Source organism: Tiliqua scincoides, chromosome 2 (genome assembly GCF_035046505.1).
Source record: "Tiliqua scincoides isolate rTilSci1 chromosome 2, rTilSci1.hap2, whole genome shotgun sequence".
Classification (NCBI taxonomy): Eukaryota; Metazoa; Chordata; class Lepidosauria; order Squamata; family Scincidae; genus Tiliqua; species Tiliqua scincoides.
This window is the reverse complement of record NC_089822.1, coordinates 73,692,833-73,715,681: the sequence shown is the minus strand read 5'-3', so window position 1 is coordinate 73,715,681 and position 22,849 is coordinate 73,692,833. Positions and strand designations below refer to the sequence as shown.

Genomic DNA, 22,849 nt, shown 5'->3' with positions numbered 1-22,849 from the left:
AACGGAGCAGTCAGAGAGACCCAAGAGCAGGAAAACCAACAGCACAGGTAGCAGCAAGGAACGCTGTCAGGTTGTGTGGTAACGCTCTGAAAAAAGCAATCATATATTCGTGTGGAGCATCCCGCTGGAAGAGGGAGGAAATGGATCCCCCAAGTCCTGGTGAGTGATTAGGCAGTTGGTAAGGCCCCTGCCTACTTCATGACTTACACAGATATGATCCTTGTGTATATTGCTTTAATTCAGAGGAACCAACATGGATTCAAATACTCATCTGACCTCTAAGTCAACTTTGCATGCTTGGTCGTGAGGACAACAAGGAGGTGAAGGAGATGAGGAATAATGTGTGTTAAGTACTTTTAAGCTTGTACTTTGGATGAAGCACTCTTGCTTTCTTGCCCCCAAAGTTGAAACAGGACACTCGGGGGATCTGGGAGACTGTTGGAACCCTAACTATTTCCTTCCAATCTGTAATGCTCTCTAAAATTTAAAAAGGTTTCACATACACTTGAATTCATCAAGAATAGAACAGCCAGATTGTTGACTACCATCAGCCAGTCCCTGACTTTCAATTCTTATTCACACTTATATATTGGGTGGAAAGAGGGGCCACATATTTAGGGATGGCATCTTAGCTCAGTGGTGGAGCACAACAACTATGCATGGCTCCAGAGCAGCAGGCACCCCCCCTTCCCTCTTTGACTGGGCCTAGTCTTGACAGCCACAGGATATGTATGAATGCAACCTAAGTTTGGCAAGACCAAGGCCCCAATCTGATCCCACCATCCAGTGCTGCTGCAGCTGTGCTAATGGGCCATAAGCTGCATAAGCTGAAGATAGGGGGCAATCACAAAGGCCTCCTTACAGCAAGGGAATGTTGACCTTACCTCAGGTTTGCACTGCGGCTGCATCAGTGCTGGAAAGTTGGATAGGATTGGGTCCCAAGTTTACCAAAGGTGGTGAAGAAGAGCTAGAAGTTCCACTTTAGTTTGCACACAATAATCATTTTGTTTCATCTTCTGCTCTGCCTTAACAGAGTCAGTTCAAATTGGTAGCAACAAAGCCCTAGAGAATGAGAAGTTGCAATCAAACTCAGATCCTGAACTGAAGCACCCGCAGGGCGAAGGTCCTGAAGATAGAGAACCGTCCTGGTCAGAGTTACGTGAATACTATATGGACGACAAGAGAAACATTCCAGAAGTCAAAGACGATGAAGATCTGGAAAATGACCCTGATCTGAAGCAGGTGCGGCGTGACCACCCACCCGATGCAGAGCCCTCCTGGAGTGACTTCTTAGATTTATACAATGACAAGGAAGATATTGCCACAGGTGCAGAAGGTGCAATCCCAGATCAAAAAGGGCCGGCTAAAACTACTGGATCCGATTTTCCACAGGCCAAAGTAAAAAGAAAACGTGACAGTAAACAAGAGATGGCAACAAGGTGTTGTGATGTAGGATGCACTACAGATGATATCACTACTACTTTCTGTTCATAGGATTATATTGCTTTACTTATAGTATAAATACTGGATTGATTACAATGCTGCTTGAGTATTGTGCATGCAGAGCAGAGGGAACAGCGCTTTTCATCCTCTTGGTCTTGAATTAATTGTAAGAATCGTAGAATTTGGGGGGGAAATGGATTTAGCGAAGGATCATTTTAAATCTTTTCTTGTCTGCAGTCAGTTCCAATCCACTTAGCTTATAAATGTGGCTCCAACTGTGACTAGCTTTATTTTGGATTGTGACTTCAAGCAGTACATGATTCCTTTCTGCTTGTTGTACCCACAACCCTATCTTTTGGGAACTTGTCTGTAAACTTATACTGGATGTTCTGGGAAACTTGTTACACTCTCCCTTCAATGTTGACTCTAATTAAAGAGTACAAAATGTAGCATAAGAATGGTGTTTATTTTATGTAGTACATGGCACACACTGTTCCTACATTCTCTTACTTGAACTATTTAACATATAACTCAGGCCTAAAAAGCAACAAATCCCAACTGCATGTAAAATCAATAAAATGGGTAGATAGCGCTATTTCCAACTTTTGTGTGGATTTAAAGATAAAGCAACGCAGGGCCCAATCCTATCAAATTTTCCAGGGCCAGTGCAGCTGTGCCAATGGAGCACGTGCTTCATCCTGTGGTGGGGGGACAGTCACATAGGCCTCCTCAAGGTATGGGAACATTTGTTCTCTTACCTCAGGGCTGAATTGTGGCTGCACCAAAGCTGGAAAGTTGGATAGGATTGGACCCTCATTCAAGATCAGAGAAGTGGTTAGAATTCCTATGTAAAGCATTAGGATGTTTAGTATGGTATCTTGTATTTTCTTGAAAAAGAGGCCTGACCCCCTCATTCCTGCCACGTCTTGGAAGCATCCCCCCCCCCCATTGCATGATTTAACAAATCAAAAACAGAAAAAAGCAAAGACTCTTTTCAGGTCTCATCTAGTTTGACCCTATGTTCAATTTGCCCCACCTGCCCTAGCAAGTCAATCTGGCATTTCATTTCTTTCAAAGCTTATAGTTGATCTTGAGATGCCTTCTATATTTTGTACAGTGGGGATGAAATCTATGAAAATCTTATCACCATGTTAAACTGCACATTTTTAAAACATTGTTATAAATGTTTATATACTATACCATTTTTCAAAACAAAACAAAAACTTAATATGATTTACACAAACATTACATAAAAAGATGTTCCCCAAAGGCTCAAAAACAGAAGAGAGAACAGCAAGAAGTCACTCAGAGGAGAGATGTTCTCTTTGGGTAAATGGGGACAACTAAGTGCCCAATCCTATCCAGTTTTCCAGTGCCGGTACAGCTGTGCCAATGGGGTATGCACTGCATCTTGTGGTGGGGCAGCAGTCACAGAGGCCCCCTTAAAGTATGGGAACATTTGTTCCCTTACTTTGGGGCTGCATTACAGTTGCACTGGTGCTGGAAAATTGGCTAGGATTGGGCCCTAATCTGTCCTTGCTAAACATAAGAAAACCATCTGTTCAAATATGTCTCTTAGGGTGCAATCCTAACCTCTTATGTCAGTGCTTTCTAGCACTGGCATAGCGTTGCCAATGGGACATGTGCTGCATCCTGCAGTTGGGTGTCACTCACGGAGGCCTCCTCAAAGTAAGGGAATGTTTGTTCCCTTACCTCAGAGCTGCATTGCCCTTATGTCAGTGCTGGAAAGCACTGACATAAGGGGTTAGGATTGCGCCCTTAGACTATACATGACTATGATTTTTGTGAGGGCATAGGAATCGTTCACTAACCCCTTTCAAACAATTATACTGTTGAGAAAAAGTCATCCTACATACCCAAAGAGCATTGGCAGATAGAAAACAGGCATTAGCAAGGTCAGGTAGATAATCTTGTTCTCATAAATCTTTGCTTCCACATTTCTGCAACTGTTTCATCGTCTACTTCCTGTACCCTGTTCAAGCATTAATGTGGGGGCTGTGCAAGAGCTAAGGAGTTTGTCCATATAGTTTGTCTGAAAAGCAAAATTACTGGGGGGAGGGAGGAGAATGTTAAAGAACATCAGTTAAAGAGCAAGTGGGGTCTGCAGCAACTGGGATGGGTAAGGCCAAATAAAAGCAGCTTCTTTATTTACGCCCCAATCCTTTCCTTTCCCTCCCCCTGCTGATGCAGCCACGCCACCATACAAAAGTGACCAGTTGAGCCTGGTGAGCCAGTAGATATTTCACATTCACTGTCTCTCAAACTTCTTTTTACTCTTCCTGAGTGTACAGAAATCGACAGACCCGGCCTGTGATAAAGCCCTAGCCATGAATGCACACCTACCAAAGGCCAGATCATTCTGACATCAAAGGCCCTTCTTCGGTCTACATAGCACTGAAGCCAAACATAGTTTCTCCATGAGACTAGAAGGAGTGGGATGCAAAAGAGAATGTTCTGAACTGATGATTAGTGCTGTGTTGACATTAGATTGTATCTTTTCCATTTGTTTTAGTCCCCAAATCACATTGTATCACTTGATTGAATAAAGATGCCTAGGGAGGCGAGAAGTATTTGCTTTAATTCATGCTCAGCCGAAATTATTCTCCTCCACTCTGTCAACAGATAAGTAATCAAAAGGGGGGTGGTGGTATAAAAGGTTATCCTAGTACTTGTACAGTGTAGTGACAGAAAGCGAACTGGAAATTCCTGGTTCAAGTCTCACCTGAGCCATGAACTCAATAGCTGCCCTTAAAGCAAGGCAGTACATCTCAGCTCCTGCCCACCCCGACTGCACTAGGGGGCCACCACCACCAACCTTTTGTATTCTTACCATGGTCTGGATCTGTCAATCTATTATTTTTATTTCAGCACTGGCCTTACATCAGTGCACTTCCATAGCTTTGTTGCCAGATACACTGAGATCACAGGTGGGGTCTTAACTAGAAAAGCATGAAGGGAATGATGATGTTCTTGTGTCTCTGCAAAAGAAGAGAGCCTGAGTCTGGAATATCCCCCAACAACTAACAAACTAGCCCTTTGCTATTCAGGCTGGCCTTCAGCAGTGCCTTTCGGTACCACCTGAGATGCCCTCAAAAGATGCTTGCTGTGCTTGTCCATGCTGTGACCACTCCGAGGTACTGAGATCAGTTCCATGCCAGATCTGCAAGTATAGAATGAGTCACTTTTAAAAGTTAGTTTTTAGAACATCATGTTTCCAATCTGCAAGACTATAATCTGTGAAATTAGCATGAGAATTCATCAATGTATGAAACATATCAAGCCATCCTGGGCAGTGTTGGTGCCACATTTCTGGTAAAGCACTTCCCCATGCTGCCCCTTGCCTGCCCCAATGGTGCTACCACTACTGCGGGTTCAGGGAGTGGCTTGACCAGGCAAACTCTCTAATGGGCCTTCACTCTTCTCCATTGTCCTACCTGGCCAACTCCTGACACTGACGATGGAATCAAATGGTTAACAAGTACAGATTATAAAGGCTACAAGGATTCTGTGTAACAAGCCAACAGCCTGAGGGCTGGATTGGGGGTCCCAATGCAAATGGCCCGTGGGCCAGGGTCTGCCCATCCCTGATCTTGGCAACGTGTGAGGTATTTTGATCTGGGAAAGCATCTTCTACTTTATCTGATCAATCACCTGAACTCAACTTCTTCTGCCTGAGGGATTCATCAGAAGAGCAACCATGCAAACACAGAAATGTGATGACACCTTTGCATTTCTCCTATTCCGGTAAAATGTGACAGAAAAGGGAGGGATAGTGCAGTTAGGTTCCTATTTTACACTTTGGGTCTGTAATGTACTGAATACTGAAGACAGTTGTGTTACGGCTTTCTTCTTCTACAACTTTTAATGGCTTTATTAAAAGCCATTTCTGTCCATCGTTGCATATATGCAACAGGGACCAAATGTGTACACCTATGGGCTGGGCAGAAATCAGTTAATAGATAGAGCCTAATGCTTTAGAAAAAGGAAAGTGGGTGAGGAACTAAAGGAACAAAGTGGATGGCAGAAACAGTACATATGAGATGCCCAGATCACAAGGTGATGGGGCACTGCACACTATAAAAGAAGGGAAGTTTAGGCTGCCAAGGGAAGAGGGTATGTGGGCCAAGGTTGTCAAACAGCCCTTGATGCTGAGCTCAAGGCCCAGTAATAGGTATTTGAATAGTGTAAGGGGCTGAGATGGAGCTGAACCTAGTACTGCTACTGTCTTCGGTCGCACTGCTGGTAGGACTGAGAATCCAGAGGGTCCCACCATATGGAGCTGTGGCTATGGTTCAGGTTGCAGGAAGGAACAAAACTAAGTTGTGTGGCAGTATTCTCAGAAACGCAATCCTCTATTCCTGTGGCGCATCCCGCTGGAAGAGGGAGGAAATGGACCCACCACTTCCAGGTGAGTGATTAGGCAGTCGGTAAGGTTCCTGACGCTTCATTCATGACAAACACAGAAGTGATCCTTGTGTACTTTGCCTTGAGTCAGAAAAACAGACATAGATTCTAATTGCCACCAACTCAGTGTCACGCCTGACTGTGAATTCAACATGTGGAATAATTAATCTACATTGTATTTCTGAGCATTCACTTTGGGTGAGGTTATAAGCACACACTCTTGCTTGCTTGCCTGCTCCCAGGGGTGAAAAAGGACATGAACACTTGCCTTGGTAACTTCCAAATTGCAATGCTCTCCACCCTGGTGCATGCCGGGGGGGGGGTCTGCCTCCTAGCCCCCCCCCATCTCCAGCTGCAAATTGCTGCTTTGGAGGTACAGAGTAACTTGTGGGGGGGGGGTGATTTTCCATGGGCAAATAGCATGGGGAAAAAGTTGAAATGCTTATTCTATGATCCTGATAGGAATCTTTCTCCCTCCCTACAACTTTTTGTGTTTTGTTTTATTAAACAGAGGCTCCCAATGTTAAGGGGTTAATGGTGCTTTCACTGTAGCACATCATTTTTGGTCCTAGTTGAGTCATACCTAAATATTAGTACACTGACCAAAACACCCTTGCAATGGAGCTACCGAACTTAGTTTCAAGTCAGTTCTGAGACCTTAATATTCTTTTTTCTATGTTTAAAATCCAATAAATTTAGGATTATATTATAACTTAAATAAAGCAATTGCCCAAATTAAGACCTTGAAGCCCAATCTGGAACCCTGCACTACATATCCAACTGCCTGGGATCAGAAGAATCAACAGTAAAGGAAGGGATAGCCATTTCTGTGAACTGTTCTCTTTGGCAGCCAACCACAGATACATCTGCAGCTCTGCCTGCCCCCTCTCCTTTGGAGGGAGGAGTCAAGAACCTAGATTGTTATCACCACTTCCCAGGGATCAGAAGAGACTGCAGAGCAGTGAAGGGGCTGCTTCTATGGGCTAGTATCAACGTGCACAAATATGTGATCCACAATTCTCTCCACTGTCTCTCTGGACTGTCAACCATCTCTACGCAGCATATTGTACATTTTTATTTTGGTAGGCTGCTTTGGGAGTCAATCCTGGATTGAAAACAGGGTATAAATACAATAAATAATTATAACAAAATACATGTCCTTAAAACTGAAATGCCCAAACTTAACTATACATAAACCATGGATGTCAGTTCAACTGAAGCTGTCTTCAAGTTCTGCAGTTTTAACTACCTTACAGATCCACAGCTTTAACACTTGAAAAGCTAACACCACGGCCTTTAATACTTGAATTGGCTTGAGTCTAGGGCAGGGATCTCCAAACCCTGGCCCGGGGGCCAGAGCGGCCCGCAATGAGCCTCTAGTCCCCTGAGAGCCTCTGGCCCAGTTGACGAAAAACAACCAGATCTGTGCTTGTGTGGTGGGGGAAAGGGGGTCTATTTAAGTGCATGCTTTATTTCTGTGGTGTGTGTTGATGCTTGGAGAAATCCTGGAATTTTGAGTCCTTTCATTCATTTATGTTCCATCTCTAATGTATTTATTTCAATTTTATATTTAAATGTTTCCCGCCCTCAACTCTGTGCCAGATATTTGTTGCGGCCCATTGGTCAAAAAGTTAGGAGATCCCTGATCCAGGGGAACATCTCCCTTGCCTGTTAGGCTGGGGATAGTCTTGACAAACAGTACCTAGCGATAGTATATACACAGAGTGACCCAAGTTTCGACAGACCAGGTTTGCCAAAGGTGAAGAGTAGTTAGATGCTCCAGTTTAATTGGCAAAAAAGAACCGTTTTGTTTCATCTTCTGCTCTGCTTTAACAGAGTCAGTTCAAACCGGTAGCAACCAAGTGAAGTGGCAATCAACCTCAGATCCTGAACTGAAGCAGGGCGATGGCCATCTAGATAAAAAACCATCATGGACAGATTTCTATGAATACTATATGAACTACAAGAGAAATATTCCAGAAGTCAAAGACGATGCAGATCTGGAGAATGACCCTGACCTGAAGCAGGTGCAGCGTGACCACCCACCTCATGCAGAGCTGTCCTGGAGAGTTTTCTTAGATTTATACAATGACAAGGAAGATATTGCCACAAGTGCAGAAGGTGCAGAGTGGGAAAGGCCAGGTCGAAAAGGGCTGGCTAAGCCCACTGGATCAGATTTTCCACCAGCCAAAGTCAGAAGAAAACGTGACTTTGAACTTGAGATGGCAATAAAGTGTTGTGATGAAGGATGCACTGCACAAGATATTGCTTCTGCTTTCTGTTTGAATTAGGATTGTCTAGCTTCACTAATGCTGAAAATGCTGGATTAATTGCAATGCTGCTTGAGTTTTGTGCGTGTAGAGAAGTGGAGACAATACTTTTAATCTTCTTGGTCTTGAATTAATTGTGGTCTTAGAATTGGGGAGGGGGGAAAATGGGTTTAGTGAAGGATCATTTTAAATCTTTTCTGATCCGTTTCTCTTGCAAATCTAGATCTAAATGAGGCTAACTTTGTTCTAAATTGTGACTTAAAGCAGCACATGGCTCCTTCATGCTTGTTGTACTATGAACCCACAGCCCCATCCTTCTAGAATTTGTCTCTAAACTTATGCTGAATGTTCTGGAAAACGTATCTCCTTCAATACCAATTGTAATTAAAGAGTACAAAATGTAGCACAAGTACACGTGTTTGTTTTACGTTGATGATGGTACACACTGTTCCATCATTTTCCTTCTTGAAGTATTTAACATGCAACTCAGGCCTAAAAAGGAGCACGGGATTTCACAATTGTATGTGAAATCAATAAAATGGGTAGAAAGTGCTATTTCCAATTTATGCAAGGGATTGAAGATAAAGTGACTCATTCAACATCAGGAAACTGGTTAGAATTCTTATGTTAGGATGCTTGGAATGAGAAGATCTTCCTCTCTCTTGAAAAAGATTTACTTCAATAGAATTATTTTGATTCTTTGGCAATTAAAGTCCCAGTTTGGGCTTACTTTTGTGCTAAACAGAATTTGCAAGGAAAACATACCCTACTGATCTGAAGAGAATGCTAAGTGCCAAGGACAATCATCAAGATGGTGGCTACATATACCAGGCTGCCATTGGCAGCAAGTCACTAGCAAAGCGATACCTTTGAGTGTCATCCCTTCAGGAGTGAGGACACTACTCCTAGTAGTTTTTTTATCATGGGAGGAGTAAAAGGAGCAGCATTCTTCAAAGCACTAAGGTTTGACAATGAGAGGACTATTGGGAGAACGCCTCTAACTCAGGGGTGTCCAAACTTTTTGGCAGGAGGGCCACATCATCTCTCTGACACTGTGTCGGGGGTTGGGAAAAAAGAATTACTTTACATTTCAAATTTGAATACATTTACATATATTTACTTAAGTGAATATAAGAGTTGGAACTTATGTGAGTGAATGAAGGTCTTGCAATAGCTCAACACCTATAAAAGGCCTTGCACAAAGCAAGGCCAGCCTTTGCTGCTGCATCACAGATGTGAAACAGCAAGCAGTGGAGGGAGCCCTTGTCCCACAGCTCATGTGAGAGGTCAATTGCCCTTAGGCTGAGAACAGTTGCGTCGGGCCTAGCGTGGGCTCCAGCAAAACTCTGGAGGGACAGAGGCTCATTGGAGACTGGGGGCTCCCTGCAGGCCGGATTGGGAATCCTTGAGGGCCACAAGTGGCCCGCAGGCCGGAGTTTGGGCACCCCTGCTCTAATTGAACTGATGGACTCTAATTGGATGTTGTGACATTATCATCATCATAATTATTACAAAGAATATTTATATACTGCTTTTCAACAAAAAAAAATTCACAAAGCAGTTTGGGGACATTGAAACTATTTTGTACAGAGCTCACTGTCTAAAAAGAGATGCAAAAGAGCTACCAGCAACAGCTGCTGGGCTTCTTGGGGTGAAAAGGGAGAGTTGCTCTTCCCCTGCTAAATATCACATCCCCTAAGTCTTGTTCTAGGTACCTCAGTACCCAGGATGTGATGAATGCCCATTCAGTTCCTATTTTAACTTTTTTTCTTCGACACTTCTAATCCCCTAGAAACTTTTCTGCTAGTTAGGCGGCCTGAACATGCTGTGATATGCTCCTGCAAGCACTCTTTCTCCTCTTTAATGCCTAGGCTAAAGCTTCCTAGACTAACTGAGCCTCCTATGACTGAATGAGCACTCAAGCCTGTCTATTAAAGTAATGGGGAGGGATGAAAAGGCTATGGGGTTTCTACTCAGCTAACTCTGTAATCAATACCCTACCCCCAGGATATGTACGGTATTGGCAATACATACAATAAATATAAAATTAAAAGAATGAAATGGAGCAACAAAAGCAGCATATAATCACTATGTTGTTAATCCAACATCATTTCAAAGGTAAAAATATTTACTGGATGGTCCAAGCACAGAGTTCCACCCATTTACACAACTAATAAGTTGAAAACAAGTGATAAAACAATTATCTGGATCTCCTCAACCTGTGGAGACATATCTGGTGTGACTTAATTTCTCTACTAGAAGAGATTACAAAATGATCCCTTAATCTCAATAAAGAAAAAGGCATATAAGAATGCCAATTGTGGACAATTTCCTATTGAGCTTCTATAATTAAGAAAAAATGTAAATCCTTATGGGATGAGTAACATCATTGTCCCCAAACGGAAGCAAGAGAGAAAGGTTTGGAGATTAACTTTTGCTGTTTCAGATGTTATTTTGTACACATGAGACCAGAAAGAACTGACACCTGCGCAAGTCCAGCATGTGTGATGGAAGGGTCCAATATGGCCACAACATATGGCCACAACACAACTCCTCCAACATAGAGAAGATCCAGTTCCCTTCTGAGATATACAGAAGCATCATATTGACACGGCCAATGCTTTTGTTGATTCCCTGGCTGTGGTTCATGCAATTAACTGCTCTTAAGTAGCCTCTTCTTTCTCTTTGGACACAGCTTTTTAATTGGCCTGGAAGGGATGAAGCCGATGAGAAAAGGGCTGGAAGGCAGTTGGAGGCAAACTTAAGAACATAAGAAAAGCCCCGCTGGATCAGGCCAAAGGCCCACCTAGTCCAGCTTCCTATATCTCACAGTGGCCCACCAGATACCTCACTGCACTCCAGTAATTTGTCTTGTTTAACACTGCAGTATTACTTGGATACTCTGAATGCATTCAGTGCATTACTTGGATGCACTGAAAAGTGCAAGGATAGTTTATTTTTCTGTAATCCCTGTTTACAACAGAGAATATACAACCACTGATCTGTGCATGATCCCCAGTATGCATGTGCATGTCCATAATTCAGCAGAAAAAAATAGTAAGGAATAGCAAGGAACAGCCAAATTTTTGTGCTCAGAGCCACTACTATGGACATGAAACTGGCAGCATGGAAGTTCCTTCTTACATTCGTTGCCTCCCTTGTGTTGAAGATGATGAGGGGAGAAAAGGAACCAGGTGAGTCTGGTGAGCCAGTAGATATTCCACATTCACTGACTCTCATGCTCCTTTTTGCTCTTTCGGAACATATAGAAATTGACAGACGCAGCCTTTGATAAAGCGCTAGCAGTGAATGCACACCTACAAAAGGCCAGATCATTCCGACATCCAATTAAGAGTGACATCAAAGGCCCTTCCTTGGTCTACATAACACTGAAGTGGAGGAGTGGGATGCAAAAGGGAATGTTCTGAACTGATAACTAGGGCTGTGTTTTGACATTAAGATTGTATCTTTCCAGTTAAAAAAATCACATTGTACTGCTTGGCTGAATAAGGATGCCTAGGAAGGTGAGAGAAGGATCTGCTTTAGTTCACGTTCAACCCAAACCATTCTCCTCCACTCTGCCACCAGATAAGTAACCAAAGTGGGGCACAGTGCAATGGCTGAAAGTGAACTGGAAAATCCTGGTTCTAGCACCACCAGAGCCATGAATTCAATAGTTTCTCTTAAAGCAAGACAGTACATCTCAGCCCCTGCACTAGGAGACCAACACCACCTTCAACACTTTGCATTCATATTGCGTACTGGATTTATTATCCTGTGTTATTTTTATCTCAGCCCTGGCCTTCCACCAGTACTCTATGATGTGCTTGTAAAGTGTTAGGGAAAAGGGAGGCATATTGAACTTTGCCTATTTGTTGCCATCCTGCATGTTGGTTCCATAATATCTGAAGACAGCTGTGCCCTTTTATAACTAGATTCCTCTGGTTCTGATATTTGCGTTTATTTCCCGCTTCTCTTTTCTAAAGGACCAAAGTGCATAGCAGATAGACAAGGTGGTGGTACTGCACACTACTGTCTAATAGAAGCCAATGAAAGCTGAGGCTTGGCACAAGCTTCAAGGAAAGAGTGGGCAAACACAGTTTCCCTAAGAGCTCTTGATGCTGAGCTCAAGGCAGAATAACAGGAATACAGTATCTGAGCCTGAATGGATAAGATGGAGTTGAAGCTGGTCCTGCTGCCGCCAGTGGCTACAGTGCTGACACAACTGAGCATATAAGGAATTTGACATGAGAGAAAGTGGTCTGTCATGGATCCCAGCCCCAAATGCAAAATGTTTTTTATGATGTGTTATTATGTTTTTGTTTTTAAATTATGTTTTTAATATGTTGTAAGCCGCCTTGAGTCCCTTCGGGGAGAAAGGCGGGGTAAAAATAAAGTTATTATTATTATTATTATTATTATTATTATTATTATTATTATTATTATTATTATTGAGTGTTCAGAGTAACCGAACCCCTGGAGCACCCATGGCTTGGGTTCTTCCAAGAAACCAAATGTGGTAGTGTGGCTCACCCCTTCAAAAAACAGTACATGTCAAGCACTGCGCTGGAAGAGGGAGGAAATTGGTCCATTGTGCCCTGATGAGTAATGAAGCGGTTGGTAAGGCCCCCACCCCTTCTTTTGCAAGACACAATAGTTGTGATTGTGGGTCACTCTGCTTCCATTCAGAAAAACTAGCAAGGATTCAAATTTCCACTAAATCAGCCTTTCATGCCTGGTTGTAAACAAAACAAGACGATGAGGGAGATGACAGATAATCTATATGAAGCATTTCTGAGCATGCACTCTGTATAAGACTGCAAGCACACGCACTTGCTTTCTTGCTCCCCGTGGCAAGAAAGAACACTCAAGAATAAGAACAGTGCCTTGGTAGCTTCTGTATGATAGAATTGTAGTGATGTATTGACCTGTGTAGAAAAAGCATAAAGACTGAGCTCGGCTCAGGATATGGTGGCCTGAGGGCCAAATCCATACTGGAGCGGCTATGCGGCCTTCCATTTAGTGCCATTTTGCTTTTGGGGCTGGGATCCATGACAGACCACTTTCTCTCATGTCAAATTCCTTATATGCTCAGATTCCTCTGCCTTCTGAAGCCTCCAGGAGCAGCTCAGAACAAACAGGACCTGAGGGGCTATGGAACCCTCCCTTTGGAACTGCATACCTGTGCTGGTTACAGGAATGGACTGGAGATTTTTTATTATTAGTTTTAAAAGCCTCTGAAGAGCATTCTAATAAAAATAGAGTTCAGGCAGACTTGTGGGAAAGGTTACACTTTTTTCCTCATCAAAGGCAAAAACAAGTATTTTGTGACAGAAATATGTCAGAAGATCATTGACTCAAGCACGTCCTTAATCTCTTAGCACCAACAGGGTGACCATGCTTACTATACATGTTTCCCATCCTTATTGCCAGAAGACCTTTGTTGCATAGAGAAACACATTTTCGTCTCCAAACTCACATCTATTATATTCAAGTGATTCTAATCACAGTTTTGGTGACTGAAAATTATGGAACATTTCTGCATTATTCAGGATCTTACACAAGCATCTTAAAAATAAATCATCTATAGAAGATCCCTGAGTGGAACAATTGTGAAACTTGGGGTGAATTGCCAAGCGAATCTGGTAATCTCTTGCACTCATATAAGAAAGAGCTCTAACTTGGCTAACATTTTCTTTTTGACCAAAGCAGCACTTGGCATGCGGATGTGTCAAAGAATGGCACCCACATTGTCTGCAGGTTGCTGGCTCCTGATGGAGGCAGCAGTCTCACCCTACTTTCTGAATCATGCAGAAAGTTCAAACTCCTAGGGATGACGGCATTGATATTCCCCCACCCCAAGTATTTTGCTCCAAAAATGTATTATGTTAAGGTTGAGGGTGCCTTGGGTTACTAGATTCTGGAAGCTAAAATGCCCCTCCACTTGTTATCCTAGCAATTTGACCTTGCCTGTTTCTAATAGAAGAGGCTATCCCAGGTTTGACAACATGACAAAAGTCATGTTCTGTGGCAGTACCGGATGTAATAGCTAAAACATTCAGACACTTGTTTATTGGCACTGGAAAACTTAGGATGAATCCAAAATTCCTCAACTGATGTTTTTCAGATGGATTCAGCATTCCCCTTTACCAAGCACTTAATTTCCTATTGTTCTTTTTCAAGAGCCAACTTTATTGCTAGCAACAGCATGGTTGGCTTACGTCAGGAGAGAATTATTGCAAAACTATGTGCAAAAAGACAAAGCCGCTGTCCAAGTTTTGAAAAGATTTAATACTCTTGAGACATGTAGATACAGCAATATACAGAAGCAGGTGCTCAAGAACTGTGGAAGTGTTTCTTTGATGTCTAATTTGTACAAACTCAAGATCATTTAAGTTTCCTGCTTTTTTTATTTGTTTGTTTAGGCCAAAGATTTAGGTAACCATGCCCTCTTCTGTTTATATCATGACTATTGTAGCTCTCTGGAACATATTACAAGCAAGAAATTTTGAAATGTAGCATACCGCTATTTAATGGACCACAGACCAGTACATGTAGTTGGAAATTTTTTTTAAAAAAGTCTCAGAAGATTCTTACAGTACATAATCTACTTGTATAAAAATGATAGTTTAAATGGCTTAAAAACCTCTAGAAAGCAGTAGTTGTGATAAGTTTCATTTTACTCCATAGCAGCAGTCCTGTATGTATAGCTTTCTTCCACAGCAAATCACAGCAATTTTTGGTATCATGATAAACAAAACATTGTCATAAAGTAAATTGCAATTGTGGGAAAAGAAAGGTTAACTGCTTCTGTTAATACACAGATTGCATAATGAAATGTTAAGCAATATATGTACAGTCACCACCACTAATACAGTATATCTCTGAAGGGTGTTATTTCAAAACAAAGAGTACTACAGTGGGCTTTGTTATTACTGTTATATTGCGAGGGCAACCAACATTGAATGGTTCTAATTAAGAAACACAAAATCACAGTTTTAAATAAAAGTTCTAACATTCACAGTGCAGAGCACAATGGGAGATGCAAGCTTCTGGGAAGAAGACTTCTGAAACCATACCAGAATTTTGAGCACCTTCCTCAACCCAAAGGAGTCTCTTGTGCTTCTCCAAATGATGCTCTCAAAGATTAGGAGATCTCAAGAGCTATGCTGTGATTAGAAGTAACCTCTGGAAAATTCTTTGTGCACATGCAAAAGTGTTTTCGGCGGACACGTAGGGCCGACTACCAAGCAGCCAGTGCCCTCACAACCTAGATGAAATTCATGTCAATCTCTTTTCTTCTTAAATTTCTGAGCTCTGAAAAAGGCACATAGAAACCTATACAGCTGCCTCACTAGGTTGAGGGATTGCAACCTACACATCTCTAAAAAGGCATGAATCCTAAAACCCATAAGTTCTGCTTGTGAAACAGTATTTGCCTCCTCCTCCCCTCTGCAGCCTGTGGCCCCGTAAAGTTGCTCCTAAGGGTTGGGGACCCTCTAGAACGGCATTTGAAGCAGTGTGGGGGAGGGGAAAGAGTTGGCACAAGCAAGGCCTCCCATTCTTACAGAACATAAGTGCCTTCCACTCTGTAATAATTCTCATGAATCAGCCAAAATCTTCAATGAGAAGTAACTTTGCTCTGCCTCTGAAATCCTTTAACCCACGTAGTTCAAATTTCATCTACAATTGTGAACTAGTTAGACCCTGCCTGACATAAAAACATGTAACTGCAACAAACTTTCTAATTAACTGGTGATGGAATAAGTAAAAACCTTCTTCAAAAAATATGTACAGTTCAAACCTGTCTGCTTGTGGTTTAGCACAACATGCAGGAAATCACAATATAAAATCAGTCATACTATCCTAGCACACAGAAAGGCATTTTTATTCACTTGCAAGAAAAACAAAAACATACAGCACTATGGAAGATCTCTTCATTGCATTCACAAAATTCCCTGAGTATTTTTTTCCTTACAAAGAACACAAAATCTTTGATCAGATAGAAGATGTATTTCCATTATGATCACACTGCTGCATTTGTTTATGTGATAACTCAAAGTTACTTTAAACCTTATGCTACAATAATTTAGGTTAATAGGGAACCTAAACAAAACCCCATACACTTTTAAGACTCTACAAAAGCAAAGACATTTTCTGTACAATAGGTTTTTAAATCAACTTCAAAGCAATGTACAAATGTGCAACATATCTGACCAAAACAGTTAAAAAAAATATACAATGTAGAATTGCATTTTATAATGCAATTTTTTTTCCAGCAGTTTTATAACCAACTACTATAAAACGCAACTACATACAATGTCAACCCCAGGTTCTACCCCCACTCCTTGTGTTAAGGGAGTTTGGTACAACTCCCTTAACACAAAAGGAAACAGGAGGAGGAAGAGCCAACAGTGGATGAACAGACATGTCCCCAGGAGCTCCTGGGAGACAGTTTGTTTTCCTCCAAATACTGCAGGTCTGAAGAGGACCTGAAGATCTTTGTTAGGAGAGACAAGAACCTAAACAGTGCAGGTATCTGGGAAACTGAAAGGGGGCTTCTTCTCAGACAAATCTAACCGTTTGTGACAGTACTGGGGAAGGTGCAGTGATCTGCAGTCAAGCTGCTGGCTCCGTGCTGAAATGCCATATATGGGGGGGAGGGGGGGAAGCGTGAAATGTAAAGTTTAAGCTGGAAATTTAAGATAAGTGTTAATATTGTCCTCTGCTCTGATTGACTGATTTGGCTAAAAGCCCTGGATATATTAGAGGCGTTAATGAGAGACTTTTTAAGGAGGCTGAAAGTGCTCTTTTTCTCTGTCGTGGAATAAATTGGTGGTGGATTATAATTACAACTACAACTTGGGTGTGAACTAAAATCCAGAATTATTCTTGGACATAATTGGATATAAATATAATTCTCATTAGATTTGAAAGAACTTTGTTTTCTCTGCACCAGAGATGGTGAGACTGTTTTCTTTCATTTTGTTTCTCTCTCTGTTGACCGCACTGGACTGTTATCTGCAAGAGGTATGTAAGGAATGCGGATGGCAGAGTAATAATGACGTGGTGGATGTAAGGAGAATAATATGTTGTGGACATCTAGTGGACTAAAGAGAAATTGCAAAATGGATTCTGTTCCAGAAATGTGGATACAAAAAATCTGGATTAATACAGAAAGATTGCTTGTTATGGAGCGACAACAGCTGAGTTGGTCCTCGCAGATTCAAGCCAGTCTGGAGACACTTTCCCAACAGATAGATATGTGTAAGGAACAATTGGAAGATGTGAAGAAACAAGCAGAAGATAAAAAAGGGAGTGAAAAAGCGGACAAGGAGGAAAAGCAACAGGATGATCAACAGGACAAAGAAGAGGCGCTGATGGAGATCAAGAAAGATAAGATGGGCAGAGTAACAGGAGTGCACAAATCACAAAATTGCTTGGAACAAGGAGAAAATATATCCCAGTTAACTGGAAGAATGAACACACCCTATATAAGAAAGTGTGGATCTATCAGATTCTGTTATAGAGATAAATTATTAAAGATATTACAGGAGAAAAAATTGAAAGAAAAAGAATTCTTTTTCTGAGGGGTAATTTGAGGGTTAAAGAAAATTGGAGGATTTGTTCAGCTAATAACAATGGCCCAAATTTATTTGAAGAAAAAAAAAATACGTATGAAATTGATAAACATGAATTAGAATGTATTTTTAAAAATATAGCTCGAAATGTAAACGTGTGGAAGAATTGTTTTATATGTGGTTATTATGTCAAAGAAAAAAGTGTAATTGGATTGGAGAATTAGATTGGAGTTGATATAACTGAGGTGATAATTTTGGTAATTAGATTATTTGTTTTAATATTATAGAGCAATTCAAGTTAGTTTATGCTTGGTAGAAAGTGAATATTTAGAAAATATAGTATAGAGCATTAGGGAAAATTTATTGTATATTATATAAATAAATGGATAAATCAGTAAGAGGTAGAAATAGATGAGTAAGTAGATTAGGAGATATAGTATGATTAATTAGTGATGGTATATAGTATTTAGCACTCCTAAATGTATGTTATATGTTTGTATGTCTGTGTGTGTTAATAAAAAATAAATAAATAAAAAACACAAAAGAAAACAGTTTGCCAAAGCAAATACAAGGTTGATAGCATGATTCTTGCCATATCGGGGCTTCCTATTTTCCCCTACCAGAATTGCGCTCTGCATGCATATTAGTTCCTCCATGTTCATGCAAAGCAAGCATGTTCTGCTTGCAAGAGTGAACCAGGAAGTTCCTGCTTGCATCGAAGGAGAGAGTCACATATGCATCTGAGTCAGAAGGCTGGTTTGGGTGCATATGCCAGAGCCTACAGTAGCACAAAACATTCTTAGACTGGTGCTTACTTGGACAACACTTGCAGCATTTCGAGGTACCTTTTAATCCCATACAAGAGATTTATACTACAGAGCCCCTGTTCCAGGTTTGAGGTAGGCAGGAAGGCAAACTGACTATGGCAACACGCAAACTAGGCTGGATTAGACCAAACACTAAAGGGCATTTCTGGCTGCTGTCATTAAACTTCTAGTCTGTTTCCAGAGCAGAGAGCTTCCACAAAACTTACTCTTGATTTTCAGAAATAAGCACTACATTCAGATACAAAAGTTGCCTAAGAGGAAACTCTAGAGTGCCATCTCTCTAAAGCAGGGCTTGGTGTACAAGTGACCAAAATGGTGACATAGCCTGTGCTACTGAACTACAATAACTAACTTGGAAACTGGTAGCCAAATCTTTAGAGATGCTGCTACTGCTCACTGCTCTTGGAGACGGACTGACAAACACACATTTATATGCCCATTCAGTTAAGTTAGGAACAGCAGTATCTTTCAATTTCTTTCACAAGCCGACCTAGCAAAAGCAAGCAAACCAAGGTATATTGCTGAAGTGACAGTCAAATTATCCAGTAACCTATGCATTATGTGAACAGATAGGCTACCTTTACTTTCATCTCAGGAGCATGCTCTCTATTTTTAGTTGAATAGATCACTCTTAAAAATTAAGAGGAGGGAAAGGAAAATTGCAGCATCTGGTAGGGTTGACAAGGCCAGTGAAGTTTAGTATTTAGTATTATCAAGCTATAACATTGTCTATGAAATGATTTCAAATAGCTGAACTTTTAGGCAACAGGAGTACATACAGCTTAACTTGTCTAACACACACATGTAGGAAAATAGACTAATATATACTTGTTCATTTAAAAATGTGATTTTTCAGCAGATGTTTTAAAAAATATATACTCATTTGTTCCCTTTCCTTCAAAAAATATTTACCGTACATCACACTGCCTTAACATACATTTCTGCTTCTATTGCTGGCCAGTGATTGGCTCAGACAGGCACATAGAAAGTTATTCAATAACCCCAAACACTTGACTTACTCTACAGTGAAGCCATTACATCTTGACAATGTAAAACTACAAAACCTCATTCATAAAAAACACAAGCCCTTGTGCAACACATGAAACAGGATACTAAGCCACTATGCATTTAGGGCAGGAGGGGAAAGCCAAACATGTATTTTGAGGGCTTCATTATACTGCAGTTAACTGCAGCTCAAACTTTGCTTTGCCCCTGGATCCTCCATTCTGTATGGCTGTCACATTTTAAGAACCCCTATGCTAACTTAGCAGTGCACCCTTCCATGACATTAAGGCCATTTCCCTTACTCAGTCAGCACTATTTTCTCCCCTTGCCACACAATGGTTGGGTTTTATTCTTCTGCCCTGTTCTTAACATTGTCCTTTTAAATAAACTACTTAAACTGCAGTCTGTGAACTGCATAATGGCACAGAACTGAAAATAATGCACATTTATGCAAAACAACAACATCTCTGTGAACTAGGTAAAAAGATAGCCTTATCTGGCACACGATCATCATTTCTGGCAGACAAAATGGAAAAACGTAAATGGACAAAAACAAGGAGAGTGCAAGGAGAATCCATGCACATAATGATTACGACTGGCATAGAGTGAATCTGAATGTTCAACTCCATGGTTAAATTGAGGTGCAAACATCTGCTCCTCTTCAAAATGGTGTGACTTTGAAACATGGAATCTTCCAGCAGCCGAGCCAACACAGAACCTCAGATATTTCTAAGTATGTATAAATTCTCAATACCAGCTGCTGCTTAAATAATGTTCATGCAGACAAGCTCTTCACCCACTCTTCTCTTTCTATAAAACTTCTGTGCTTGACATTGCTTTTTTACAATTGCCTTAGAAGGTAAACCATGATAACACTGACCAAGCATGTGGCTTTTCATTGGTGTATCCTTGTAGTATTCCCAATGAAGAAACTAAGAGTTCTGAACCACTGTGTACAAGTTCCGATGGGTCTATCTTCCTGTGATCTCTGTTCCCAAAGATGAATCTGTACGGGGAGGCCCAGAAACTATAACCACCCAAGGAACAAAGACATTTGTCCTGTGTGTTGACATGTCCTTTTGGTGAATTTCAGCACTTTCATCCACCCATGCTGTCCCTTATGAGATCCACTCGCAGAGCAAGATCTCTAAAGGAGGGTCGCAGATTTGCATTGTTGTTCCAGCACTCTGTCATGATGGCATAAACCTTGGCAAGAGAGAGGAAACATTAATATGAGGGGAGCAGAAATAGTAATGTGTTAATACTAACACCATATAGTACCACATTTCATCATACATAAAGCATTCTCTGGATGGTCTATATCCTCTTCTATATAACCCTCCATCATCTGTAAGTTACATGATTTACTTTTAGATGTATTTTAATGCCTTGAGCTCTGGAAAGAAGGGATATAACTCTTTTAATTAATAAAACTCAAATGTTGTTGGCACTCTAATACATTCATTGAAAGAAACTAACCCTAGCCAGTATAAGTCATTAGATGTCCAGACAAACAAGGGCAAAGAGTTTTGTGATACAATAGATTCTACCACAGGAGCAATTCATAGGTGTACCCATAACTAAAGGTCAATAAGATGTGCCATATTTTAATACCTCATCAGGGCATCCATCAGGTCTTAGCAGCCTTCCATTATTCTTCAAAAGCTCTATCAAATGGAACACAATCATCTGGTTTTGCTTATCATTACCAATCATGCGCATGAATTCCTGAAATAGAAATTGCAAGTTGAATGTCTGCAAAGTTAATGACATCATATATAATTAAATGTTTACAAGAAAGTTATGTGTAGAAAGCTTTGCCTAGTAGAGTACAATAACCCACAACAGTTTATCTTTCACACCTGACGAACATCACTCTTGCAAACAGAACAGGACTGTACCGACATATCTACATTCCTCAAACTTATTTATACTACGAAACTCAAACAAAATCCTCTAGTTTTTTCTAGTGAGGGCTAAGGGGAGACACAAACCTTCTTGAAAAGAACTACATGTTTCTAAACAAAAAATGTATTGCTCCATTTATAACAATGTGCTAAGCTTAAACAGTAGATTCTGTGAATCCTTTATAAATAAAGTGCTTAATACAGGTGTCTCCCAGTATCCACGGATCCAGTATCCATGGATTCAATTGTCCACGAATTCATGGCCACAACCCCTGCTCCCATTAACACTGTTTAGATGCTTACTGGGACAAAATGCTTGCTTCTTTTACAGGACACTATAAGCAAGCAAGCTTATAGCGTGACGTGCAGGCAGCCTGAATGCTTGAAATGACTACATTGAATGTTAATAGGAAGCAGTCCATTTGATTTAGTCTCTTCAAGCATTCAGGCAGCCTGCAGTCTGCCTGCATGTCACATGATAAGTTTGTAAGCTTATGGTGACCTGTAAAAGAAACAACCATGTTGTCCTGGTAAGCATCTAAATAACATGAATGGGCATGGGGGATACTGAGATAGGGTCCCCCATATCCACAGTTTCTGTATCAGCGGGGGGACAGGATGGGACATATAGGTCTATGGCACTGGAGTTCCACCGATTCTGAAATGTGCAGAAGACTACATCCTCAAGTGGATGACATACAGTAGGAGACAGGGGACACAGGCAGCATCTCAAGCAATATTAGCCACTTCCTACTGGGGACATCACCATATACAGGATCCAGTTCAGACCCTCAGGAGGCACTGTGGGATTGTGCATGGCCACTGGCAGTTTCGATGGAGACTGCGTGGCAGTCTCCAACTGCAGATAGAGCACCCAGCATCTTCATGGGGAGTCTAAATATGCAGCTACCACATTGCTGTGCAATCACGGCACGTCCACAACAGAACTGTCATGATTATGCCAGTTCCGGAGACTACAGGCCCATGTGGACATGCCAGTACAGGTACAGGCCCATGTGGACATGCCAGTTCATATAATCAATTAAACTATGTAATCCCTGAGGGATCACAAGCTCTAAATTGAATGAAGGGTGTCAAGAATCTGAACTAAGTAGTAACACAAGCACTGAAAAGGTAACATTATGGGAGGACTTGGTCCTTGCTGCAATTCTCCCCTTAGAATACACCACAACACAATGAGTGAAATTAAGCCAAAAGACCACTCAGTCAGCTTCTATAAATTACTGGAAATTCTATAGCTGGTTGCAGGCAGTCTGTGCATTTACCCACTCTATACATACGAAAATCACACATATAAAAATCATACATATAAAACCACACATTCTTGGATAATAAGTAATCTTAATCTTAAACAACCGAAAGTCATAGGC

General features: G+C 41.2%; 1 protein-coding gene across 4 annotated transcripts in view; it reads right to left on the bottom strand.

Moving 5' to 3' along the window:
* Window positions 1-4,481: 4,481 nt before the first annotated feature.
* The window catches only part of JAK2 (Janus kinase 2), a 115,622-nt gene continuing 97,254 nt past the window's right edge, over window positions 4,482-22,849 (bottom strand). For 3 of the 4 annotated variants that reach the window (XM_066613342.1, XM_066613344.1, XM_066613343.1), the window contains 2 exons: window positions 21,166-21,279; window positions 14,409-20,757 (listed from right to left, as the gene is read on the bottom strand). In XM_066613342.1, coding sequence (XP_066469439.1) covers window positions 20,650-20,757; window positions 21,166-21,279 — 222 coding nt within the window. In that variant the 3' untranslated portion in view covers window positions 14,409-20,649. Of the gene's footprint in view, window positions 4,625-14,408; window positions 20,758-21,165; window positions 21,280-22,849 lie in introns of those variants that run through there. The other variant, XR_010793665.1, reaches the window with a different exon arrangement.